General features: G+C 34.3%; 1 protein-coding gene and 1 long non-coding RNA gene across 6 annotated transcripts; one reads left to right on the forward strand and one right to left on the reverse strand.

Annotated features, from left to right (window-relative positions):
* On the reverse strand, positions 1-27,534 carry LOC116657198. Its single transcript, XR_004312224.1, has 6 exons — positions 27,361-27,534; positions 5,177-5,240; positions 4,117-4,137; positions 4,010-4,039; positions 2,834-2,962; positions 1-227 (listed from the first exon to the last, which is right to left on the reverse strand). It is a non-coding gene; the product is annotated as an uncharacterized LOC116657198 (long non-coding RNA).
* CSN2 (casein beta) lies at positions 17,912-26,790 on the forward strand. 5 transcript variants are annotated; one of them, XM_032458630.1, is made up of 10 exons: positions 17,914-18,168; positions 18,496-18,569; positions 20,975-21,037; positions 21,806-21,832; positions 21,942-21,968; positions 22,967-22,990; positions 23,086-23,130; positions 24,578-25,096; positions 25,697-25,738; positions 26,474-26,778. In XM_032458630.1, exons 3-9 carry the CDS (start codon positions 20,987-20,989, stop codon positions 25,700-25,702), a joined length of 699 nt encoding a protein of 232 aa, XP_032314521.1. In that variant the 5' UTR covers positions 17,914-18,168; positions 18,496-18,569; positions 20,975-20,986; the 3' UTR covers positions 25,703-25,738; positions 26,474-26,778. The 5 variants fall into 5 exon arrangements, with proteins under 5 accessions (XP_032314538.1, XP_032314521.1, XP_032314511.1 ...); XM_032458647.1 differs by having other exon boundaries at positions 17,912-18,569; positions 23,089-23,130; XM_032458620.1 differs by having other exon boundaries at positions 17,914-18,569.
* Positions 27,535-27,919: the final 385 nt, after the last annotated feature.

The following is a 27,919-nucleotide window of genomic DNA, read 5'->3' on the forward strand; positions in this document are numbered from 1 at the left end:
ATTTTGAAAATACTTCAACAGAGAAAAGAAAGGTCAGATTATCATTACTACTGTTTTAAAATTATTGATATTTGATCTCAGGTATGTATTCTTTATGTAACACTGCTTGATTGAATTTTCTTTTTCTTTTTTTTTCTTTCTTTGTTTTGAAAGCTGGAATTTGGACACAGCAGGAAGAATAGGAAGAATCATTGTGAGTACAAAGCAAATAGCACTTCTCACCAAGTCTGTGGATAAGGAGAAAACATACATTTTATTAAATTTGAACAATAAATGAATCATTGCTAATGTCATTATGTCTTCTTATTTTTCAGTTATATCCAGATATAACTCTTTCTGTCTAACCAAGTGTTCACAATTGCCCGTTTGTTACCCCCTTCCCACCTTCCTTGGTGCCCTTGACCTTTGCATGCCCCAAGCCTGGACAACCAGGAAAAAAGTGGAACGTGCCCTCTTATCAGCTTATCCTGAGAATCAGCTGACCAGAGTGGACACCCTTTCTACTGGTCATTTCCTTCTGCTTGCCCAACTTCCCCTAAAAGTTTCTGCTAATCTTTGCTTACCTATCTTAAAAAGCCTTTTTCTGTTCGCCTTTGAAGCCCTTGCAGATTTCTGAGATTTGAACTTTCTTCCTATTGCAATGATCTTTGTTATGAATAAAATCTCTCCTTGTCTAAGTTTAGAACTGTTCTTTTTGGACATGACAAAAGACCCTTGACCAAAGCTGTGCCTGCTTAAAATCCTTCATATAAAAAAAAAGCTTTACTAAAATTATTCTAAAATAGTTATATAACCAGACTCTAAATTGCTGTTATTACTACCACTGTTTCTTAGTTCAACCTCTTGTTTTTCATGTTAAATTATTTTGATAGTTTCCCAATGGACTTTACTGCCTGTCTATCCTTTACCTGCCATGCACCTGCTCTATAGATGCCTAAAGAACCCATTCAATCACATCCCTCCTGTATCAGATGATAGTCTCACTTATAATTGCTTGATTTTACATCCATTTTGAAAACTAGATAATAAGCCATCAAGTGCAGAGATAAATCATGATATTTATACCCCCAGTGGCTAATTCACTGCCTGCTCAGGATGTAGTCAAGAAATATCTCATGACTGAATGAATACAAACTTCTGTTGGAATTTTATTTTCTAAAAAAATAACACAAGGAACAGTATTTATTTTCAATTGTTTCTTTCTCTACTTCAAAATAGCTCCTTTATTTCCAACACTTCAAATGTGTAACCAATCTAATTCTGTGTGGTGCTGATAGGATAGTACTTTTCCTGGCACTTCAGGACCTTAAGAAATCTTGAATCAATATTGAAAAATTCAAAGAATGATTTCTATCATCTTTTTTCTCCACTTGTCACTGCTCACATGAGGTGCAGTGGGCTCAGGTCTGTATTTTTAGCCCAGTTGGACTTTCACTTTGAATGCTATCCTCTTTCCAATTGAGCTTAGCCAAATTATCTTCTTTAGCATCTTCTGTATAAACACAGCCAATCAAACATATTCATAATGCAAAATTCCATAAAACAACAATAACAACAACAAAGAAAGAGATGGACAGATGGCAGCAGAGCCATGTCTCTTTTCTGAAAGACTTATTTGCTTAGTCCTTATATTTGCTTATCCAATCCTGACAAACGTGTATCTATTTCTTTGTTTTTTTCCTCCTTCCTTCCCTGATTTGGCCATTCATTCAATCCATCACCAAATCCACTGATTGCCTTTTCTTAGGGTCTCCTTCTCATATTTCTTTAAGTCTTTCTACCACCAACCTATTTCTGTCCCCCTGTCCTCTGCTTAAATATAGCCTACACATTTCATCCATTTATATATCTTCCAAATAATACGTTTAATATATCCTTTCTTTTTCAAGTATCTTCAGCTGTTGCCTAGTGCCTAGGGAGTCAAATACAGTGTCTTTGTCCTGTCATTGATGGCATTAGGGAGTTCAATTTGAATTAATTCTCTATGTGCATTTAAAATTTATTGAAATCCTTGGGAACTATTTCCACTTCGAATTGTGGGACAGCCTCCAAAAATATTCCTTGATTTTGCAGTGAAATATTTAACCTTTCATAGATTTTGGAACATTTATTTTTGTTTTACACAAAATTGACTTTCTAAAATCCAGTTGGTAACATTTCCTTATTTTCTTGTAGGTATTATTTTAAAGCAGTGGTTCCTATTCTAATTGCTCATCAGAATCCTCAAAGCCAAGTTTCTCAAACTTTCTTGTGTTATTAATCATATAGGGATCTTAATAACCTGCAGATTCTGGTGCAATAGGTCAGAGTATGGCTTCAGAATCTAAATTCTGACAAGTTCCCAGATGGTGCTTGTGCATCCACTCCCAAGATTACCTTTAGAAGGAAAAGTTTTAAGCAACATCCAGGCACAGATTAAGTGGCAGGGCAGCCTGCAGTCACAATTATATACAATTCTCTTTAAGAGCTTTTATGTAATACGCCCTTCAGTAGTCTCACTGATTCTGTGATGTGGTTAAGAATTATAACACTGATTTTGTCCATGAGAAAAATTGAAGTTTAGAAAAAGATCAGGAATAGTTCTAGGTGATGAAACTAGGAATGGTCAGGACTAGGACACAGACACAACTGCCCCGTCCCCAGAGCCCAGCCTCTTAACAATGCTCTTTTGGACACACTTAGAGAGGTAAGTGTACTTTACCAGAGCTACACCAGAATGGGTTTCTTAAACTGGGGCTGCTTTTGGTCTGACAGCTTGCTTTTGCTTTTTCTTGTTTTACCTGTCACCATTGATACCTCTAAATAATATTAAATGTCACTAGACCCGGCTTACCTCTGTAATCATGTCCTGTGGTTACCGAGCAGCGTTTTAAGGAAATGGATATTGAAGAGGATAGTTAGGATAGTTTTGTGGATACCGCTGATACGGCACGTATTGCTGGTATGGTTGGTAATACCCAAACTGTACACAAACGAAAGGAAAGAAGAAATTGCAGAGAATTGAGACAATGATGGTGCAAATATTTCTCAGTAAATTTCATTAAAAACTTAGGTTGTTAACGTTGGTAGGACCTTATATATCATCTACATGATTGTGTTTTCAAGCTTTTAGGTAGATTTTAATTATTTTAAATAAGAATGTTTTAAAGTGGTAAAATGATAAAGCACTTATATTTTTGCTGTTTGTTGAAAATTTTGCTGTTTTATAATACACATGGAGCCATTGATTATAGCCAACCATTCATAAAACGTTAAATTATTATTTATAATATAACTTTCAAGCTTCTTTGCCCATCCTTGAATATTACAGGGAAGAGATATTTACTAATTCCAGGTTAGGTGGAATTACTACTTCTCACTCTTTACTTATAAATAAAATACTGTTTCTTAAAACTCCTACATTCTTAAATATTCACTTTTGTTATTCCAAATGTCCTCCATCCCTCCTTCAGCATCCTTTTATCTGGTGCTGTTTGAATTCATCTACTGACTATATTAGTAAGAATTTTTGAGACCTTATCACATCGATAGACATGTCAAAATAACATGCACTATCACGGAAACATTTCACTAAGAGGAATGTTAAATAAATTAAATTTTCTATCCTATTTAATGTGGTTAGTTCAACATACACTAAGGACTGCATTGCCTTTCAAAAGAATCAGGAAGTGGAAACTGACAACATTATACGTATTTTGAAAGTCTCTGTGGTCTTTTAGGCATATTTTGTATTTAACATAATTAGACTCTCAGTGTTCTTTAGATCAAGGTAATTATTTACTAGACAAAGATACTTGTTTTTTTTGAAAAAATAATTGACTTTATCAGGGTGGCATTATGAGTTTCCATCCAAATGCTACTAGTACACAGACTACTGGGTTTTACCCAGTGTATCATCAACAAAAAGACAATGTGTACTTTAATCAGTCATTATGTAAATATGTAAATATATAAATATCAGAGAAGAAAATATTCTTGTACTATACCACATTATCAGGAGAATACGTACATTGTATTTTCTCCATTTCCAGAAACGTTTCTGTTAAAGTAAAGAACAGATTAACATTTTAACACATGTTTACTTTTCACGTTTTCCAGTGAAGGAAAGTGTCTTACCTCTTCAGATGAATCAGCGCTCTGGGAAAAAAGGAAAGACGAAAATAGTTAACATTTTAATTTTACAGTTTTAGATTGAGTGTAAAAATGCATTTAGCTGCCACAATTATGATGGAATGGAATGGAGGTAAAGTTCTGGGGAAATGATACACTAAACTAATTTTGTGTTTGTAGAATGGCATCTTTTATATGAATGAAGAGAAATATTTCACCGTAATTCATTTGCTACATTCAAATATCAATTCACTTTGGAACAAATTCTTTTTTGTGTGAAAGGAAGGCAAATCTATCACTGTGACTAGGACAATGAAACTGAAAAGTTAAAGTTGGGATTTGTCAAGTCAAATGTTTTTTATATGGAAATGTTCAAGTAGCTTAAAAGCTACTTACATTCATATATTAATTGTGCTAATAGGGTCTGGTATAATGTTTTTCTCTTTTTTTAGATTTGTGTTATTTTATGAAAGATAATCTGTTAGACTGTGATGTCATGACCACCTTGGTCTTGAGACATCCAATAGAACTTGTTGGATTAGGAGAAATATTATTATTTCTCCAAGAACATCTCAGTAACTAGACACAAAGAATAGTGAAGTGAAAAGTACCATTGTTTTTACAGAAGAGGAAACACATTTAGAGGGAGGAGGAAGAAAGCAATTCAGAAAGGTCAGTTTTACCTAATGACGCAGAGTAGTTAATGACAATACAGGTAATCCCTGACATTTGGTAAATCTAGAGTTTTAAGATTTAAATGTCTCTATTAGCCTCTTAGATTCATGTCTTCATGGGGCTATTTAAAATTTTTAATCTTTACATTAAGTTAATTACACTTCTGTGTCTGTATGCTTAGTGTGTTTGTGTATGTGTGTATTCAAGATTTATTCTAAGTCCTTAATGTACTTATGTAGCTTAATTCAAGGAAAATGTTCATATAAAAATATTAAAATTTATAAAGCCATGTTCAGGTAAATGCACATGTAGGCCAAAACACAAGAAATAAGAGGAGAGACTCACGCTAATTTCTGAGAACATATTCTTCAAAATTTCCTGACATACTTACAATCATGGCTAACATGAGAGCCATAATAAAGGCAAAGACGAGGATCTTCATTTTTGGCAAAGTCCTGTGAAAGCATATGTGAGAAATCAATAGTACATTCACTGCTGCCTAAATTTACAAACCTTTTATTGATCTAAGTGTGTTCTGAAGCCTTAGGAAACTGACTAGAAATTCAAAGACAATTCAAACACATTGCCTGACATCATGGAACTTAGGAACTAGTAGGAACCTTGATAAGGAAAGGTAAGTGTTGTGATACAGAAATACTGAAGTGCTATAAACACACAGAAAATGGGCTTCTTAAACAGACTAAGAGAATGGAGGTATTAAAGGGAATAAAAAGATAAGACCTGTGTTATGCAGAGTAAGTAAAGAAAGTGTTGGGGTTCCTGCAAAGAAACGAAAATGAGGGAACATGAAAGTGAAAATGTTTATTTTGTAAGAAGGACAAAAACCGGGGTCAGGATGACCACTTAGATTGCTGTGAAATTACAAGGGCCTTACAAAATGACATTAGGGATCCTGATTAAGGCAGAGCTTAAGAGATGTTTAGAAGGTAGAATGACAAACAACAGAGACTGGCTTTAGAATAAGGAAAATGAACCAGGCTTCTGGCTTAAGAATTGTATAGATGGTGCAACCCTGGCATTACAAAATTAAGGATGCTAGGTAGAGAAAAATCAAATTGAAAAGAGGTTTCAGGAAAGATATTTGTAGTTATTTTGAAAATTGAATTGAAATAATCTTCAAATAATTTTATGAACAAAATTAAGCTAATTTGGGACTCTGATATGTTTTTATAATTCTGTATTTGTCAGTGAACCTGGTTCTGTTGTTGTTGAAAAAGAAATAAAGCAGATTACTTCTGAATTATAAATATCTAAATAAATATACTTCCCAAAATATTAGGTAAATAATGGGTAAAAACTCTTTCTAAATAATTTTTAGTCATCAGGTTTTACAGAACATCACAGCAACATCTTTTCCCAAATGATAGAAGTAACTATTCTTCTGCTAAAAAGCACTACATCTGTAACATAGGAATCGGAACTGGGGACTGGTGGTATTTCTCTCTCTCCTTATCTGCTGATTTTGCTTCATTGGTTTAATTCAGGACTGGCATTAGATAAACCATGAAAATTATGTATTTCTTGGTGAAGTTTCTCATCACCTTCTAGTTAAACAATTGTTCAGTCATGTTATAATACAAAAAAAAAACAATGCAACTATTAGTATTGTTTATATTTGAAATTTTATTTAGAGGATTGAGAGAAATTCACAGGAACTAGTATTCTATAGATAGATAGATAGACAGACAGATAAATTGAAGGACTCTGAGAAAATACTTCCCAAAGAACTCAGTCATAGAAGTTTGAAATAGTAAAAGCTTTTTTCAGCCAAATCACAGAGGAAACAAAAATGTGTTAAATAAAATGAATTATTAAAATAAACTAGTCTGTTACATGGTGTTAACTATGCAGGAAACGGGAACCTATTTTGAATGATGAGAAGGGCAATCAAGGAATAATGGATATGAATTAGTTACGGGAATAAAGTAACTTTGAAAAAGGTTACTTAAACCTTTGAAATAATGCACACATTTGCAAAAAGAGTTTATGTTACTCAAGAGAGAATTTTCTTCTCAAATGTAATCTTCAACTTTAGGTCAAGGTCAAGGTAATTATTAACAATATAGATATCAGATATTGAGTCAGGAAAGTGAAAAGGCTACTAGGAGATCCCACCAACAGAAAAGATGGAGCACATTTTCTCCATTATCCACATCATTTACTTTATACAATAATTATTGTCAATTCAGAGGCATTGACATCCTGAACTTACCTTCAGATTGTGATATAGGGTCATCATTTCTTTAAATTGTTTCTATGTGCAAAATTATCAATAAAAATATACATTTTATAAGTGGTTTTCAACTCAGCCTAGCAAGTGAAAGATTAGAAAAAGACATCATATTATATTGTACATGAACATATTACCTTTTCCCAAGATGAGACTCACCAGTCAGAGAAGCTGAAATTCTGAGGCCTTAAGAAAGGATGTTCTTTGCTAGATGACTTATGTACTTAAATACATGAAAATCCTCCATTTGTTTTTAAAAATCATGTCAGTTATGAGATCATATTATAGAACTCAAAATACTGCCCAAGATCTGTCCCCGCAGACACTAAAAATAAACTTAACGGTGATTTTACAATAGAGGATTGTGAAGCAGTGATCAGGAAACCAATGGACCCTACGAAAGTTAATCCCACTGTTAGTCTGCGTATCTGTGAATAAGATAAAGGGAAGATTTGCTAGAATAAACCAAGTGTAGAAGTGAATGGAAATGGTAAAAATATTTCTCTAGAACACCATCTTCCCTATTTCAACAAATGCATGTCCAAGTTGAAACAAATCTATACCGAAAATAATATAATCTTATCAAAATCTTGCCTGTTTTCTAAAATGGTGGTAACTGGCATAATAAATTTGAGCCATCAATTATTTCAAACATGTTTCCTATGAATTATTAAATTGTACTTTTATTTTATGACATGGAATATTTTAAGTCTTAAAGTCAAATATTTGTAAAAATTTGGTAATCTTATGAGTAGTGTATGATATAATAATCCTTATTTTTAAAGCCAAATGACCATGAAGCTCAGTAATTTATATCACTCATAGTAAGTAGATGCTTGTGTTTCAAATTGAATTTACCTACTTTGCATCTTTAGGGTCTCATTTTTTCCTCAATGGAAGCCAGGTATTGACATGATCATACTCTTACTCAAAATGCAGTATGTGAGACCATCGAAATCACTGTCACCTGAGAGCTTGTTGGAACTGCAAATTCATGAGTCTTCTTTCCAAACACATTGATTCAGAATCTTGGAGGTGTAAAAGAAATGCCATTTTAGTAATATCTCCAGGTGATTACTTGTGTACTGTAAAGTTTGAGAAACCACATAATAGACTCATAAATGTATATTTGTCTCTAGATTGGACCCCTTAGAAATTAAGGCTTCATTTTATAGCAGATGTTTGAGGAAATGTTTATTAGGTGAATTTTCTATGCTATATTTGAAGATCCCCACCAGAAATTAATGTCATACTCTAGGTGGCATATAAAATTATATAAATGCTTTATAAAAGTAAATAAAGGATTAAAATCCAACTTATTTTAAATAATTCTTGCTCTTTTTCATTTTTTTCTATGCCTCATAGATATATGAAGTCTTCTCAAATGCAAAGCAAATCCAATCTCCAGTATATTCTCGATGGAAAAAGATATACAGGGTTTAGAAATTATTGACATAAGCCTGATTTTTAAATATAGGCCCTTTATTTATTTTGAAAACGTCAAATGATTTTCTTTTTTTTTTTTTTTAACATTTTTTATTGATTTATAATCATTTTACAATGTTGTGTCAAATTCCAGTGTTCAGCACAATTTTTCATTCATGGACATATACACACTCATTGTCACATTTTTTTCTCTGTGAGTTATCATAACATTTTGTGTATATTTCCCTGTGCTATATAGTGTAATCTTGTTTATCTATTCTACAATTTTGAAATCCCAGTCTATCCCTTCCCACCCTCCACCCACCTGGCAACCAAAAGTCTGTATTCTCTGTCTGTGAGTCTATTTCTGTCCTGTATTTATGCTTTGTTTTTGTTTGTTTGTTTTTGTTTTTGTTTTTTAGATTCCACATATGAATGATCTCATATGGTATTTTTCTTTCTCTTTCTGGCTTACTTCTTCCTCTATTATTTTTCTCTTCCTGCCTTACTGCTTACTCTCTCTCACCATTTATGTCTTCATGATTCTATTTAAGTAACATTTCTAGGCACCATCTGGTAGACCTATGATATTCATAGCCTAGTGACCAAAAAGTAGTATAATGCTCCAAAGGCCATGCCCAACAGGAACAGCAACAAACACAAACTGCCAGCTAATAAAAATGGATAGATGCTAAAACATTTAAAATCTACAATTAAAATTAACTCACGCATATTTCAGTTGGAACACCAAAATGTAGGCATTATTCCACCCATTATTTTCCACTTCAACACGGTAGGAAGTGTGGGGATTATGCATGACAGTAGGAAACAAGAATAGTGGACTCAACACAGGAGAGGCCTTCTTGTGTTACTTGTGGTTTTCACTTCCAGGAACAGTAGGTCATTTTAAAAGACTGACGGACCAGAACATGCCCTGCTATTTTATAATTAAGAAAAACAGATATGAACCCTCTATAAGCAAAAACCATACTTCTTGAAACTGCCAAGGTCTTTTATTTACAAGGTAAAAATAAATGAGCACTCCTGCTGTATCACATGTGTCACATTAAATTGGTGGCATAAGGATGCAGCCTGTGAATGGTATTTATGGTGATATTTATGCTGGATTTTCTCTCCTTATCTTACTTCTCCTCCTGTTCCTCTTTTCTCCTCTTTCTTCTGCTCCTCCTTCTCCTTCATTCTCCTCTTTCTCCTTTATTTCTCCCTCAATGAAAGCATGGTCTACAGGCTGTTACAAAATTCATGATGTTTATTTAACTAAAAAAAAAAAATTCCTCTGTGAACTATTAAAATGAAAAATACCACAACTGACAAATATAAAGCAACATATGAAGGCCCACTAGATAACAAAAACCTCCTGGGAACTGGGAATATACAAAGTGACAGTCTCCTACTCCTGCTAAGTTGCTTCCCTTATGTTATGGACTGAATGTTTTTGTTGCTCTCAATTCAAATGTTGAAGCTCTATCCTCCAATATATTCTATTAAGAGGTGGGAGTCCTAGGAGGTAATTAGATTTAGATGAGGTCATAGAGTGGATACCCCTTCTAATATGGGATTAGTGCCCATATTAGAAGAAGAAGAGAGCCTAGAGTTTTTTCTCTCCACCATGGGAAGATTTGGGAATAAGGCAGCTGTCTGCAAGCCAGCAAGAGGGCCCACACAATAGAATCCAACTATGGCTGCACTCTGGTTTTGGACTTCCCAGCCTCTAGAATTAGATAAATAAATGTCAGCTGTTCAAGCTACCCAGCCTACAGTACTGTCATCCCTGTGTAACTTTGGGGGATTGGTCCTAGAACCCACCAAGGACACCGAATCCATGGATGCTTCACTCTCATGGTCAGCCCTCCGTATCCACAGCTGAGCATCTGTGGATTCAAACAAACCAGGTTGTGTAGTACTGTATTTATTATTGAAAAAAAATCTGAGTATAAGTGGACCAGAGCAGTTCAAATTTAGGTAGTTCAAGGGTCAACTGTATTTTATGATAGCAGCCTAGACAACTTGTGATTTGTGAAACAGACAAGGATAAAGGAAATTGCAGATAGAAAAGTCCAGGAGAGAGTTGAATATGTGATGCCAAATTGGACATAAAAAAGATCCAGACTGGAGCTGAAGATTTAGGAGTAATCAGCCTATTCATGTAATAAAAGATACGAAATTTGAAGAGATCGTATAGAAAAAAGTTGAAGAATCAGAAGAGAGGCGAGGACGGAATCCCTAAATAACTGTTTATGTGTAACTAGAAAATACAGAAGTCCATGAATGTCTCATAGAAGGTAAAGAAAAGCAGAAAAGAGGAGAATTTCTAGGCAATTTGTAAATTGTGAAAGCCAAGGGGCTGAAATTTCAAGAAGGAAGCTTAATCATCATGAAGAAATGTTACAATGACCTTGATGTTGCTTAGTCTCTTTCAACTACAACTTTGTCTTGAGGAATAGTTACAATAATCACTGGGATTGGATTAAACACGAATGGTGTAAGTCACATTGCAAATAGAAAGTGTTCAAATAAAAACGTCAAGAATTATTTTTATTTTTATCATGATAATCTTCATTAGCAATAACATCTTAATTTTTTAAAAATTCTTGAAGGATGAGGGAGAAGATGAAAACCAAAGAATAATGATCAAACATCTTAGGAAAATGTGAGCTTTCATTTGAAGTTTTAAGACTTTAAGAGGGACAAAGTTAGAAATCAGACGTAGATCAATATACAGAAGAGTGCGGGCGGGCAGTTAAAGGCAGTAATGCTCAATGGACTCAATTTTTTTCTATGAAATAGGTGGCTACTTTCTCGAATTGACTGATGTGTGAGATGAGTTAGATGTTTCAGAAAACTAATGCCATTTTTGGACAGTTTATTTGAGGGAAAGGGTGAAAAGTATATAACCAAAATGAAAGAAAAAAAAAAAAGACCTAGTAAGCAGTGTTGAATTCTACACTATGGGAAAAAAACAAACTATTTTTTTTCCTGTACAATTGAGTGTCCTCGGTAGGATAGCAGTGTAAGTTTGAGGACTTTCCAGGATTGAGATTTTACCAGGTAAGTTTACTTAAAGTGTTAGATTTAAAGGAATTATTTGAGATATTGCAAGGATGTGCTAAGTGATAAATATAAAATACTGGATTTCATATTTAAGAAAATGAAATAAAATTAAAAACAGAGAAAAGAAAAGGAAATGGAAAAATCAACGGCCTAGAGGTTTCTCTAAGATCAAAGTAAATGTATTTTTGTTTCCACCCTTGTCTTCTTCCAAAACACAGATAAAGATCTTATCCTCTTCAAAGGTTTCATCTCAAACCAAAGCCTTAACTTGAACTACAGAACTTTAATAACCTGCACACCCCTTCTCTTGGCCTTCTTTCTTTTTTTCTGCTTCTTCTCTAGGTAGGTATCTTCTCTAGGTAGGTAGGTATTTGGTATTCCCCAAATGACACACATATTTCTTTTGCAATAAATTTACACTTGCTGTTCCTTCAACTTGGAAATTTCTTCCTCCATTCTCACTCCTACACTCAAAGTAGATCATTTCTTAATTGTCACTCTACCATAGAATATGTTCTTGACGCTCCTATTTAAGATAGCCTCTGTGACCTTGCCCCTCCTTTTACGTCTTTAGAGCACTGTCACTCCCTGAGATACTAAGTATCATTGTTTATGTCTTGTTTCCCACTCCCAACCCTAATGTAAGCTTCATGAAGGTAGGGCTGTGTCTCTCTTGTTCTCTGTTGTGTTTTCAGCAACCAGGACAATAACTAACAACTAAGCACTCAATAAATAGTCACTCAATAAATTTTTATTGATGAAGGTCATTGATGACACCACTAATGGAGGCATTATAATCTTTATGTCCCCAGTGCCTACCTGCTTTTATTAAGTGACATTAGGAGTTCGCTTATGGCCTCTCTGGACTCAGTTAGTAAACATGAGGACCTTGGGGAAGGTTTAGGATACGTACTGTGGCAACTGGAACTGGGAACAAATCGGAATTGTTAGAATAAGTAGTTCAAAAGAACCCTGCTGAGGTTGTGGACCATATATTTGTAAGATATGAAAGAGGATGAAATAAATTAGAATTAGTTGACCTCAAAGAAGCTCTCACATAAAGTTGCTTCAGTATAACTCAAAGTAGGAAGACAAAATATTTAAAGAAATGGTTATCTAGCTTAGCCTGTCAGTATGAAAAATACAGATAGAATTATGCCTCACATTTATTTCTTTCAGAAAGAAAAAAAAGTTTCTGTTACTTGAAAACAACAGTGAAAAGAGCTTAACAGTTAACAGTTGTGACCATCTCATCAAATATTAATTAGGAAAGCAATTATCATGAAATGCAGAGTCTGCAAGTGAAATAATACACCAGTAAACACATAAAAGGAAACTTGAAGTCCAATAAAGGATCACTTCAATTTCTACTACTGTGTTTATGTTAGTCTAATAAATGCTTAATATTTGTGATATAACTGCTGGCCTACAAAATTTCTTTAAATTCACTTGTTAAAACTATTTTCTTTGATTCCTTTTCTTATACAGCTATCTTTTATTTTGGGGTGTTGGGAGAAGTAGACTTACCAGAGTGGGGGTAAAGTAATAAGGGATTTTCTTAATGTGATTCCATAGGTTCAAAGAAATTAACAATAATCCCCCCCCCGCCCCCGCCCAATTAAACAATATCTCTAAGACAGATTAGGTCAACTGATACCAAACAGACTGAACTACAGAACTGTTCATTATGTAAAATTCACTAAAATTGTGACTACACTCATAAAGTGGACTAGAATATAGAAATCATATAATAAATTCAGAATTCAGACAAAAAGGTTTTAAACTGTAAGAATATATTTGCCAGTAAGAAGGAAAGAAGACAATTGCTGAATTATCAAGATATGTATATCAATTGTCCATACTGTTTCCCATAAGTGGTCTTCAGAGTCAGAGAGACTAAAGTGAACTCCCACGGTCCTATGTACTGAAATCTGTCGCCCTTGGCAGGATGCTGAATCCGTTTGAGTGCCACTTACTGACAGAACTATGTAAAGCACTTTGGGTAGTGCCTGTCATGAGTGACAGCTTAATAAATGCCCCCACTGCATCTTTGTTATTACTTTGATCCTAGTATGAAGACTTGATCCTACTACTGTAGAGTTCTTGAAATCACAAGAGTCATAACCTTTCCTTAAGAGCTTCAGTTTGTACAGAGGGAAAGCCACTGGATCTTTAAAAAACCAATTGATGTTTAAAATTGCCTGAGAATAATTATTAAATGAATAAATGGTTTGGCAAAATTAATATTACAGACATGTGCTACTGTAAATCATTTTGGCCAAATATTAGGAAGACCTGTAGAACTTTCTAAAACTGGAATTTAAATTATATTACTAAAATTATAATTAAACAGAAACAAGGTTCCAAAGTCAGGTAGGTTTTTAGTGGAGAGGGTCCCATTTGGGGAGTGTTTTAGGCAGAAGCTGGTTCTACGACAAATGCTTTAGAGGAAAATTTGTTGTTTGTGGAAGGGTGATAGGAATAGCTCCCCCTGTTGGCATTCTGTGTGCCCTGCAGTCCCTAATTTACTTTACATATATTTCAGTATTTAATCTCCACAAAAATTCTCAGCAGGGCCAACAACACTATTCTCATTTTACAGAGGAGAAAATTCAGCGTAAAGAGATAAAGTGTTTAACAGGTTTCAAAGAGATGCTAAGTGGCAGGGCTGCAAATGTAAAACAAGTTTCAGGAACCCAGAAAAGTTTCTGGAGAGGTATACCTTGCAAATAATATCTTTATGGCTTCATATTATCTATGGAATAATATCCAAGGTCTTAACACAACGTCCAAGACCATTCCACATCTTTCTTTGGAAATATTTCCAGCTTTACTTCTTGCCTCTGCTTATGCGTCATCTGTAACTCTTCCATTTCATAATTCCATGTCTTCTCATCTTTCCTGTATGCCTTCTGACAATGTCCTCTCTTCATATTCTCTAACCAACACCTATGTATTTTCCAAGACAAAGTTGAAATTTGAACATTTCTGTGACAATATCCTTCAAGCTTCAGGTAGGTCTAGTCATTGCTTATTTTGTGTGTTCATTAAAAGAGTGTTTACATTGATGCTGTATTGTAGTCAATCACATGCTAATTCATTCCTTTCCTCAGTCAACAGTTACTTAAATTATTTAAATAAATGATTTATTTTTATTACATAAACTACCCAAAGTGACCTTAACTAGATGTATTATTCCATGCTCTTGAGATATACCCCTCATGAAACTTACATCCTTTTAAAGGGTACAGATTTATAAGTTTACAGGGTTATAGAAATGCAAACAACTGGAGACAGCCAAAAAAATCATGACAAAAGCAAAATGTATAGTATTTACATTATATTACATGCAAAGAAGAAAATAAGTAAAGGAGGTGGGGTGGGAAGTGTCAAGAAGAGCGTTGGGTAACATGAGCAGAAACAGCCTCCCAGAAGAGGTAAGTAGAGAATAAGAGAAGAGTGGGGAATGGTACATGCATGTCTCTGGGGAAAGAATTCCAGACTGAGGGAGTGGCTAGCGGGGAGCTCTCAGGTGGCAGATCACCTAACGTGCTCAAGTAGTAACAGGCAGAAGGACAAGGGCGGGAAGTAGACGGAGATTACATAGAACATGAGGTCAAAGAGGCAGCAGGGGGCCTGATGATGTAAGATATTTTAAGATAATTTTCATGACTTTTGGATTTTTATCTGGGAGTGACAGGAAACCAATGGAAAAACTAGGTAGAAATATTATTGCTTTGAATATTAAAAATGGTTTAGGAAAATCAGAGTGAATGTGTAATATCACTGCTGGACTTCAGGCTATAGTGAAAACAATTGCCATAGATGAATATTTTTTTTGCAGCTACATTCAGAGGGGCAGAAGGCAGAATTTGGATTAACCTGAGATATGATTTAGGTAAGACAGTAAAATCAGAGACAGGCAGGGGATTTGAGAATATACATAAAAATGATGATAGTGATTTTTCAAAGTGGGAAAGGAGGGGCATTTAGATATAAGGAGTTTAGAGGCATTGAAGAACTGACAGGATCATTGAAAGGTCCTAGGTTCTGATGAAATCAAATGATTTTTTGTTTCAGGTATTAAACAGGGTTTATCCAGTAGACAGGACATGGCATAGGAGAGTAGGAAGGATGAAATTATAGAGGGATAAAATTACATGGCAAAGTGTAGTCTTGTGTCCTTCCACATTTACGAATCTGATTACAAGCAGGACCCACACCATCTTCATCTTTGTATCATTGTGTGATCTTTTGTATCATCTAGCATAGTGGTTCTAAATCAGGAATGACTTTGCACTGCACCTCACTCCACCAGGAGACATTTCTCAAGACAGTTTTAGTTCTAATAGCTGCGTGGCTGGTGCTCCTGGCATCTTGCAGGTAGAGGCCAGGAATGCTCCTATAACACCCTACAACACACAGGATAGCCCCCACAGCAAAGAATTATCCTGCCCCAAATATCGTATTACAAAGACTGAGAAGCTCTGGCGAGCATGTAGCGTGCACTCAGTAAATTCATCTTGAGCTTGAGTGAAGTTTTATGATTATGTGTGAAGTAAGAGTAATTAGGGTTAAGAGTGTGTCTTAGGAATCAGGATTCTGGCTTATGCTTTCATGATGTCTACTTGCTTATAGATCATTTTTTTGTATGTTCTGAGCCTTGATTAACTTTATACATTAATCTTAATAGCTATATTTCAGATAAAAAAGATGTTATTTTATTATATTTGGATAATCTCATGGAAAGAATTAAAATATTCCATCTATATAAAAAATGCTAAACTAACTATCCCCACCTAATAATTTGTCAGAACTAATTATATGTTATATTGTTCTTAAATCTGAATCATTATATAAATCCTCACTGTTTATTTCATTTTCCTTCCTCATCCCCCTCATATTTTGGAAGTTATTAGACAGTGCCTCACATATTATTTAGGAATCTGAGGTTTTTATTACCAACTCTATCTCTAAGCTACAGTATCCTGAAAAAATGATGCAAATTCCCAGGTCTTCCATTTCCATGTCTCTAAAATACCTTTACAACATCGTACAGATAATATCTAAAGTCTCTTCTTGTTTTTATTTTCTAAACATTTTGGTCCATTTATTGTATTCTTTATCCAGCTTATTATTTAATAATAATAATAATAATAATAGTAATAGTTATTATTATTAATTGTTCCCTTTCTTGAGGTTGTTATTCACATGGTTTCAACTATTAGCTTTATACTTTACCCAAATCTCATGTCTGCATATTTCAGATCCATCACACAATATGGGAAAGAGCTTTGACTAAGTAAATTCTGTTTGTAACAAATAATACTACATCTTGCTTGGATTTTATCTTGCTTCTTTCCCACAGTTCTCTTACAAAATTTCGATGAATAGAATTTTCATTTTGTCTTATAAAACTGGCAGTTCTTAGGTTATGCATTGCAAAACCTTGGATTGCCCACATGGCACTTGTACTTACTGGTCATTGTGTTCTGAAGCTATAAGCACGTGGTGTTATCTTAAATCTCTGGCTTTTCATTTTTTCCCTTGGACAAGCCTCTTTCTCTAGTGTATTGTTAGTGATTTCCTTAATCAAGGTTTTAACCTACTTTCCTGACCCAATCAAGTCCCTAACTATACCAATGAATGTAATTCAAAATTGGTGAGCCAGAGAGTTACAAAGAAATGTATTTATTGCACAATATGTACAACATCTTGCTGAGAAAATAAAAAGGAAGCGTTGAGTGGGTAGAGCATGCTTGCTTTTGTATTCCTTTTCTTAGAAATTACACTTTTTTGCCTGTGGCCTTGGCAACCAAGAGCTAAAGGCACACTGAGCTGCTAAGACTTTTCTAGTTATACCTACGACACTGGGGTCATTTCATCATTTCCCTTCATGGCTTCCTCCTGGCTCCATATGAAGAGTCTTGGAATGAATATCAACTGAATTATTCAAATGCATAGTAGACACTGACTCAGGTTTTCTAAGTAATATCAGTCAGGAGTGTTCCTCTCCCTCAACAACTAGTATGATATGGATGCAAGCTATATTATGAAGAAAAATTATTAATTATGCCAATACTCTACTTGAATACTTTAGAAAGGCATCTATTTGTGCTTAAATTCTGAATATGTCTATTACAGGCAATGAAGTGAAGCAACAATGTTGTAAAAATAAGTAGTGTTCACATATAATCAGCCAATTACATTTTTTTAATTGAAGTATAGTCAGTTTATAATGTGTTAATCTCTGGTGTACAGCATGTTTCAGTCATATATATATATATATACACTTGTTTTCATATTCTTTTTCTTTATAGGTTACTACAAGATACTGAATATGGTTCCCTGTGCTATACAGAAGAAACTTGTTGTTTATCTATTTTATATATAGTAGTTAATATCTGCAAATCTCAAACTCTCAATTGTATTTATGAACATCAATCACTAGAGGGGCAAAGAAACTTGAAGACTGCCTTTGTAAATTGGTACCTAAGAAGTGTTCTGAGGACTGGCTCAGACTTTATTGTAATACTTGGGCAAGACCCTCCTCCCATCTGCACTTCCATTTTTCCTTCCTCCACTGTTTGTCCTTCCATGAATATCAGCTGATAAACATTGACTCACTGTAAAAGGTATGATTCCCAACTTGAGCAGTCCCATTTTAATAAATTTGTACCAGTATTATTTGTTCTATAAATGTTACTTTCTGTCTGAAAATACTTTAACAAATCCCCACCATCCAGAGAATAAAATTCATGTCCCTTAGGATCACAGCACACTTTGCCCATCATCCTCTGATCCCTTTCTCTTTCCTTTTTCTCATCTCCATCTACTCCCTACTCCTTGCACTTCGTGGCCCAGATTCATTACTTGATTTAGTTGTAGTGACTTCTTTCTCATATTCAAGAACCTATTCTTCTTTTCTTTTTAGCCTATAATTAATTCTCTTCCCTCCTCAGGTCTAAGCTATCATCATGGATGCGTTATCTTGTCAGTTTCTCCATTACAGCATCAAACACTAACATCTATTCAGGTGAGAATGAAATTGTGGCCGTTGTGTGGCCCATGTATCTCTGGTGCCTATGTAGAATTTCTCCACATGTAAAATCTTGAAGACCCAACAAGTACTACAGAGACCTTATTGTGTCTACAATAATTTGGAGACTGGGCCAGAATGTCACTGTCTCCCAGCCAATGTCTGTAGTTACTGGACAGTTTTATTTTCTGGACAGATTTCTTTTATCAGATTGTGAATTATTTCCTTGTTAAAATGCTCCCCAGAACTTCTGGGGACAGATAATAAGAAGAAATCATTTTCTAATCATGTGGAATTCTGGAAATTCAAACTCACTATTGATTTTATCTCAAACCACAAAATTAGCATGCCATTAAAGACTATATAAATCGCCACAAAAACAGACCATTATCCACTCAGATCCTCCTTCACTTCTTTTCCTCCACTTTGGAAAAAAGGTAAGAATTTCAGATACAAATTCAATGTACCCTCTCTTCATTTTTATTTCAAACTAGGTTGAGACATACAAAAAACATAATTGCTTAAAATGCAGTCTTTAAAATAAGGTTATTTAAGATAGTGCTGACAATATTTTCAACACTTAGGTTAAAAAAATAGAAGTGCCTGTATAGATTTGATAAGAATTATAATGACTGCATGAGCTTTATGAGTCTAACAAAATGTAATAAAGGTGATGGCTATTTTCTTTAGTACAAGATTAGTTAACAGGCTATATAAAAAGATCAATTTCTTGAATTAAGTGTCTTCTAATTTGATAAAACACATCACAGCCATAAAGGCAAATGCATTTAATTTATAGTATGGTGATATGAGTCATTACTATTGGGCAAGTTTTATTGAACAAATAGCTATAGAGGTAGCATGTTGAGTCAAAAAATGGGGAGAGTTGTTTGGAGACATGCGCTACTTGAAATGTTTATAAGTAATATTTTTAGAAGAAGTGTATATTATCACACTTGTGTAGAACATCCAAATCCCCAGTTTATCATTTAATTTACAATATTTCAAAAATATAAAATAGATACATGAACTATGGTATAAGTTAAAGAGAAATAAGATGTTTATTTTGTAAAAAAAAAAAAAAAAAAAAAAAAAAAAAATTCCAGGAGGGGCAGAGATGACCTAGGAACAGAAAAGAAGAAAAATATAATTTGAAAGAAAGGACAGCTTAAATTATCTTAGTTAAAAATAAAATTCTGGCTTAAAAATTGTATATAAAGTGCTAATTATAAAATAAAGAAAATATAGTAGTCTTTCCACTGATAGTGATCTCTAATAGAGTTCCACATTAGCTTTCGTGAGTCTTGACGATAAAAAGTTCTTTGGAAACTCATGGAAGTCTTAGGGAAAGTAAAATAAAGAAAAAATTAGGTAGTACCCAGGAGAAAAACATAGCAAATTTTTCTTAATTTAGTTTGAAAATCTGGAATTGAGGATTGTGTGTCAAGGGATATTGGTGGTGCAAACATTATTTTTTATGGTGGGGCAAAGATTATTTTTTATAAGTCCTTACAGAAATGTGACAAAATCAACCATTTACAACACCTCGGTCAAAGGTGTTCACATACTTTACATTATGCTACAAGGAGAAGGAGCCGAGAGTGGGGACTGGGCAAGGGACCCAGACCCCTTGTTTAATCATTAGGATACAAGTACTCAGAGGTTTCCAGAGAGTATGATCTCCAAAATTACATGGCACAAAGGAGATGTCATTAGGTGTGTGGGAATGAAGACTGTGCGGTGGATACACACGGAGAAGAAACAATCCAGTCAGGCCAAGGAAAGATCTGGATGAGTGGGGCAAATGAAGGAAATGCTAAAATGAAAATCCCAGTCTAATTGGAAATAAGGACATATGAATAAGCCAAACATTTGTGGAAACTGTTTAGTAAAGAAAAGATAAAAATAAAGGATTTTCTTTGACTAGTCTCCTCTCAATAGAATTGAGGCTCCAACAAAGCTGAGACCTTAATATTTTGTTCACTGCTGTAATCGCAGCATTTAAGCAATGTCTGGCAATGAATGATGCTAAATAAATATTTTTCAAAAAGTAAATCAATTAATTACTCTTTGTGTGAATATCTGTAACTTTTTCCTGCCTTTCAAAAAAACTCTCATAAGTACTGTGAATGAGATGAAAGGGTAAAGCAGGACAGGGCTGTTAGCTGAAAAAAATCTGAGTGGCTGACAATGAAATATGAATTTGATACATAAGAGTAGAGAGTCACTTGATTTTGACCTTGGTCAAATGACAAAGCTTCTATTAGTATTTTTTCCTAAAATACAGACATTTTTGTTATACACTATCTTTGGTTTATTTTAAAGGAAATTAATCCTACTGAAATAAGAAAATACATTAGATTGACCAGTATATCACCATCTCCTCATTTCTCCATCCATAGGACTTGAGAGTCATGAAGGTCCTCATCCTTGCCTGCCTGGTGGCTCTTGCTCTTGCAAGAGAGGTAAGTATACACGCACAAAATGTCTCTAAATAAGTCATACTATGGTGCCATCTGCCTATGTGTAGACAATAGTATTCTCAACATGTTAAAGATATAAATAATGCAGAATTTCAGGGTTTTTTTTACTTCTAAGATAATCATTTACATTCACCCACTCTCTCAACAGTATCTTACAGGATCACAAATTCGAGTCAGATACTTTGTACGTTACTCTGCCACCAGTCCCTACAGGAAAAGCAAACAAATCAATAAGCAAGAAGGAAAAAGCAGAAACACACATAAGAACAACAAAAAAGAGTAATATTGCACAAATACAATGGCATGCATGTGCAATCTAGAGAAATATTTCTAATTTCAGAGATGAGATACATGCATCTTTTACCCTAGGGCACTGGGCCAAACCCCACCTATGTCTATTCCACAGAGGATGATACTACAGAGGATGGAGTTTCAGGCAATACTCAGAAACATTCATAATCATAATAAAAAGTTTTAATACAAGTTGAAATAACTAAGATAACTCCTATTCTGTTACCCATCAAAAACTCTTCATTCAGGTAAAATAAAACTGTATCAATAAAAAAGTTACTAAGTATAAAAGACATAGGAAACAATTACACTTCAAGACTCTCAAATGACCTTTAACCACTTTTTATTTCTCGAATTGTGAATTAGCTACCTCTGCATAAGGAAGATAAAAATTAGGTAGGAAAAATGTTTAAAAATGAGTTAGTTATATAAAGTAAAATGGTGTTTTTTTCTCTACAGAAGGAAGAATTCAAGACAGCCGGTGAGGTAAGGCATTTTTATTCAGAGAAAATTTTCCAACCATAAAATAATAACACTTTCTGATGATCTAGGAGAAGACTCAGCTGGGTGTTGATTTTTTTTTTTTCCTTTATAGGCTTTGGAAAGCATTTCAAGCAGTGAGGTAAGACAGTGTTTATTTAAAGGCAATTACCCAAATGTAGAACAGTAAAATACTCTACTATCTTTCTTTTTGTGTTAACAGTAGGGCAGTTAAGCCAATGTAGCTATGTTCTGACCTGTAAATTCTAATGTAAATTTCCATTGTATACATTTAAAGACAGAATAAACATCTGTAGGATTTTGTATTGTAGCAGGTTTTAAATTGGCTTCCTACTTGAAATTGTGTCACAGGGCCCCTTTTTTAATGAACTGTAGAGTCCTATTTTCTATCTTGAACTCTACGTTAACCTCATTCACTGTTTTGACACTTACTGAGCACTTTCTGTATTAGAGTAAGAGCTATGGTACAAACTGGAAAGAGGGAAGCATAGAACTTACAATGCTGTGACTGGGCAGACATGCAAATAGGGACATTTTGTAATTATGATAGTGATCTAGGAAATAAGAGGCTGTGAGACTTAGTGTAGTCCTAAATCTGCCTGCGAGAGTCAGGTAGATATTAATCATTGCATCACTCTTTTGGGATCTGTCATCATCTGCTAGTTAAATGGTACATCAATATACTCTGCCTCTTCACAAAGGTTATAAGATCCTTACAGGAGAATATTTGTGTCTTATACTTCATTTGAAGCCTAAACATAACAAGGGAACAAATATATCAAAGGTTATTATAATGAATTTTCAATGACTATTATTCTTTTAGAATCCGAAGGGTTAGAGCCCATTTGTTGTCATAAGAAGGGCGCAGGGTGACAGAGAGAAATTAGCATCTGTTAAATGCCTTTTTATACTATGTTCACTAATTTTCTTTATGAAATTGCATTGTCTGTCCTCTTATAAAACAGACTTATTCAGAATAGTGTAACAAAGTTTCAACAATTAAAATAATATTATTAAACAAGGTGTCCACATTAACCTAGAAATGTCTTCATTTTCTGATTTATATTGACAAATAATAATTGATCATTAAAACTAAACCTGATTTTATTTTTTTTGAAGGAATCTATTACACACATCAACAAGGTAAAACCTTCATATTTAAATGTGCATGTTTTCAGAATTTCCTGTGTTCAATTTTTACAAATAATAATTCTTTATGTGTGATTTTTACTTTTTAGCAGAAAATTGAGAAGTTTAAAATTGAGGAACAGCAGCAAACAGAGGTAATTTGTTTACGATAAGTATACTTCAAAAATTAATATGAAATATAATACATGGAAACATATTTATAATTATATGTTCAGTCTAAAGAATAGTAATAAAATAAATGTCAGTATAGGAAATTAAACTTTGACAAAGTAAAAATATTTTTAAAGACATAAACACATTTTAAACATATAGTCAATTTCCAGAGTATAGAATTAATCCCTAAGAATAACTATTGATTTATTCACATTACTAATGATATACTTGTTTTCAATAAGTGCACATTAGTAGAAACATTTCCAGGTTGGGGACTGAGATCCTCTGATTCTCAGGATGAAGATGCTGATGAAAAAGACCAGGGAGGCAGTGTGGTACAGATCCTAATTTGATCACTTATCAGCCATGTAACCTTGGCTCGAAGTTTCTCTGTGCCTCAATTTCATCATCTGTAAATGAGACTACTCATAACCCACAGTAAATATTCAGTGATGTTACATTAACATTCTGTAGCTTTTACTCACATTTATGAATGGGTGAGGTTCTTTAAAGTATTTCCTTTACACAGATGAGAGATGTGAGGTACAGAACTGAGTATACAATTGTGTGACACTATCACATAGTTATTAAATAGTAGCACTTGCTTAAAAGTAAGGATTTGGGGGATGACATAAAATTCTTTATCTAATTAAATCACTCTTGCTGTAACATTTATCTAATTGTAGTAGTTAAGCTTTCTTGTTTCACCGATAAAGTTGGATTGTTTGATACTTACACCACATATTTTCTAAATCAAAGTGAATTTACAAATAGATGCCTCTTGAAAGACTCGAGATAACCACCTTCTACCAAGGGAAATAGTGCTAGAAGTTTGCTATTGTTAAGTAACTCCTTGAATTAAACCACAAATTAGATTTACTTTTCATTAAAACAAATAAGCAAAAATAAACCGTGGCGTTATCCCTCCAAGTCTTTTTCTCACATGGCCAATAGAGTTTTATTTATGCTCCAAGCCCTTTTTGCCCTCCACTATTGGGTTATTTTGAAATATTACCCAACATTGTTTTATTTCATCTGTAGACAATAGATCTTCATTGTATGAAAAAAATATGATCTATGATCTATTATCAACACGTTGTTGAAAAGTCTGTGCACTCTAAATATGCAGCTACAGCTATGCAGGCAGCACAGGAAAAAGTAAAACAAGTATTGAGATCTCCAAACATTAATTCCACTTTGATTCGTGGATTCACCTATGAAGGAAGCAGATTAATGAGAAATCTCTCAGTGAGCATTTTACCCCCTAGTCTTCACATGATCCCCACAATTCCTTAACTACAATAAGTGAAAGATTCTCTTTTTCTCTTTTCACTTAATTATGATTGTTCAAAAGAGAGGAGGTTAATTCATCATGAACGACAATCAGCGCTGAATTACAGACTCAAAATATTCTTTTCCTTCTTCCAGGATGAACAGCAGGATAAAATCTACACCTTTCCCCAGCCCCAGTCTCTAGTCTATTCTCACACTGAGCCCATCCCTTACCCTATCCTTCCACAAAACTTTCTGCCGCCTCTTCAGCCTGCTGTGATGGTACCTTTTCTTCAGCCTAAAGTAATGGATGTCCCCAAAACTAAGGAGACCATCATTCCTAAGCGCAAAGAAATGCCCTTGCTTCAGTCTCCAGTAGTGCCCTTTACTGAAAGCCAGAGCCTGACTCTCACTGATCTCGAAAATCTGCACCTTCCTCTGCCTCTGCTCCAGTCTTTGATGTACCAGATTCCCCAGCCTGTTCCTCAGACCCCCATGATTCCTCCTCAGTCCCTGCTGTCCCTTTCTCAGTTCAAAGTCCTGCCTGTTCCCCAGCAAATGGTGCCCTACCCCCAGAGAGCCATGCCTGTGCAAGCCGTTCTGCCCTTCCAGGAGCCTGTACCTGACCCCGTCCGGGGGCTCCACCCTGTACCTCAACCACTTGTCCCTGTGATTGTAAGTGCAGATTTACTAACTGTGCTGTTTCACTCACGGTGTGTATATGATGTTAGAATAACTAAGTGAGGGCTCTAGAATGAAAGAAAAAAATGAGCAATGGATGATTCCAAAACACACATAGTTCAGATCAGTGATTCTCAACATTATCTACAAACAGAATAACCTGGAAAACATTTTTTATTTCCAAAATCCCAATGTCTAGGTTTACCCACGGAGATTCTGATATAATTGTTCTGATTTTCTATGTAGAAGAAACTGAGTAATGAGCAGAAATAATTTCAGGGATTATGATTTAGTTGGTCTGTGGAGAATTTAGATAAAGAGGATTAATGTTTACTAAAGCCAGAATTAAATTTGATAATCTCATTTGGCTTGGAATAACAAACCTAAGAAAGTTTGCTATTTTCTATAATTTGGAAGTTTTCTTTATGCACATTTATTGCTCCGCATGCTTCATTTCACATCTTGTTTTTGATACGTGAATGTATGAGGGCAAAATATTGAATTGCTTATTTCAAGTATTCATGGACTTCTTAGGGAAAGTTTTCTTATCAAAAATGAATTGTATATTTATTTGTTTATTTTTTAATTTTTAAGGCCTAAGAAGATTTCAAAGTTAATACCTCCTCCTCACTTTTGGTAAGCTTTAGGAGTTTGGAAATTAGACTAATCATTTTTACAGTTAACATATTTTTAGATTTCATTCTCCTGGATAAGCCCCAAATAGTCCCAAATATCATTAGTTTACCAATTTAATTATTAATTATCAATTTATTCTCAATGGTTGACTCCTGTTTACTGACCTGAAATTATGTATCTCTTGTATTTCAAATAATTCAAAATTTTATTCATGTGCTATTGACATATTAGATTTGTTTTTCTTTCAAGTGTCTATACCCTTATGCTTGATTATCATTACTTTTAGGAAAAACTGAAAATAATTTCTTCTACTTTTATGTAAATTTCAGAGCTTATTTTAAAAATCAATTGCATTCACATTTCTAACTTAGGCTTTATGAACTTCAATTGTTTTTGTCTCATTTAAAATGTATACGTTGTCTTTCCATTCACAAGTCAAAATACAATTTATTAGTCCAGATATGACTTAAAAAGGGAGTAGAATGTAGTTTTGAGATTCTTAAGCTACAGATCTTTTTGTGATCATGATAGATAAGATATTTTAATAAAACAATTCCAATTGAGCTGATATTTGGTCCTAGAGGAACTTTAGTATGCCTCCAAGATAAGGCACAACATGGTGCATTCATAATAAAATTTCTCTTATAAATTAGCCACATCAAAATTACAAAAGGGGAGAGATTATAGTTATAGCATATAAAATAACTAATATTATGTTTGTTCTCTATTCCACAGAATTGACTGCGACTGGAAATGTGGCAACTTTTCAATCTTTGTATCATGTTACCAAAACGATTTTTAAATAACTCTCCATGGAAAAAAATGAAACTGTAGTCCTTTATTTATTTTATGCTTTACATGGCACTCATCTTAATTTGAATTTGACTCAAAATTTTAATTCAACTAATGCCATAAAGTTCAATGTTAAGTTGGAAATACCATAAGCTTATCAAAAATGTTTATAAAAATCATTTGTGTAATTTTGCTTATTATTATTTCTTTAAGAATCTATTTCCAAACCAGTCACTTCAATAAACTAATCCTTTAGGCATATTTAAGATTTCCTGTCTTTATTATAATTTTTAAAACCTAATAGACCTATTTACTGTTAACTTAAAGTTATTATTTGTGTTAAGAATTATCTTGGAAGAATTAAAATTGAATAGAATGGTTCAAATTAAACATTAAAGGAGATCAAAAATGGGAGAAAAAAATAGGGTGACCATATGCTGTGTATGTTCTCAAAAGCTTTGGTTTACATTTATTATCTCAGCTAAACTATTACACTTGTGCCTTTCACTCTCAAAAGTATTGGATATAAAATTTTATGGTCATCCTAGGGGGAAAAAAAGCATGAAATGTGAAATCTGAATCACAGCTCCACAACATACACAGAAGCAGCTGAGTGGTTCTTTGTAAGTTAGTCTCCCACATCTATAAAATGGTTAACTTCAGGGGTTTTACTGAAGTTTTAATGTGAATTGTGCACTGCACAGTGCATAATACATGTTCTCAGTTGCTTCACTTTACTGACTTCATCAGAGTAGCAAGAGCCATTATCACCATCAGAAAGAGCTGTGCTATGTGGTTTGAGCCATCAATGCCCAAGAGAGTAGACTTACGTGAAACTCTGATATCCATTGTCTCTGTCTGTGTTACGGCAACGTGGTACAGCATAGTGTTCCAGCAGAGTGTTACAGCAACCTGGATCTTGGCGAGAGAGACCAAGCAACACTCAGAGGGTTGGAGAACTCAGGTTTATTATGCTGGCAGGACCAGAGGAGTTAACACTCCAAGCTCTGGACCCTGCCTGTAGTTTTACACATGCTTTTATAGGTTACTAGTCAAGATTTTGCAACATCATATGCAGAGTAGGTGTAACAAATGAACCAATCAGGAGTGAGCTTTGGGAACCAATAGAATCTTAGGGGTAAGTTCCATTCTCCTAGAAGCAGGCCGTTTTACAGAAGCACAAAAACAAGATAATGCTGCTGGGCCAGGGAACTGGATGGCACTGGCAGGAAAGTACTGGCCCTGCCTGTGGGTCCTGCCGGTCATTTCATGGGGCTTCCCACCTCATGTGGAGTGGTTGCTTCATTGTGATGAATTGTTTGTCTACCAACTCTTACATTTGAGTATTCAATTTCTTCCTCCTGAGTTGTTTACACAACGACTTGTTTC

This window comes from Camelus ferus, chromosome 2, assembly GCF_009834535.1.
Source record: "Camelus ferus isolate YT-003-E chromosome 2, BCGSAC_Cfer_1.0, whole genome shotgun sequence".
NCBI lineage: Eukaryota > Metazoa > Chordata > Mammalia > Artiodactyla > Camelidae > Camelus > Camelus ferus.

Coding starts and splice junctions, on each gene's coding strand:
- CSN2 (XM_032458620.1), top strand. CDS start 20,987: ATGAAGGTCCTCATCCTTGCCTGCCTGGTGGCTCTTGCTCTTGCAAGA. Junction 21,038..21,805: donor CTCTTGCTCTTGCAAGAGAG/GTAAGTATACAC, acceptor TTTTCTCTACAG/AAGGAAGAATTCAAGACAGC. Junction 23,131..24,577: donor AGGAACAGCAGCAAACAGAG/GTAATTTGTTTA, acceptor TCCTTCTTCCAG/GATGAACAGCAGGATAAAAT.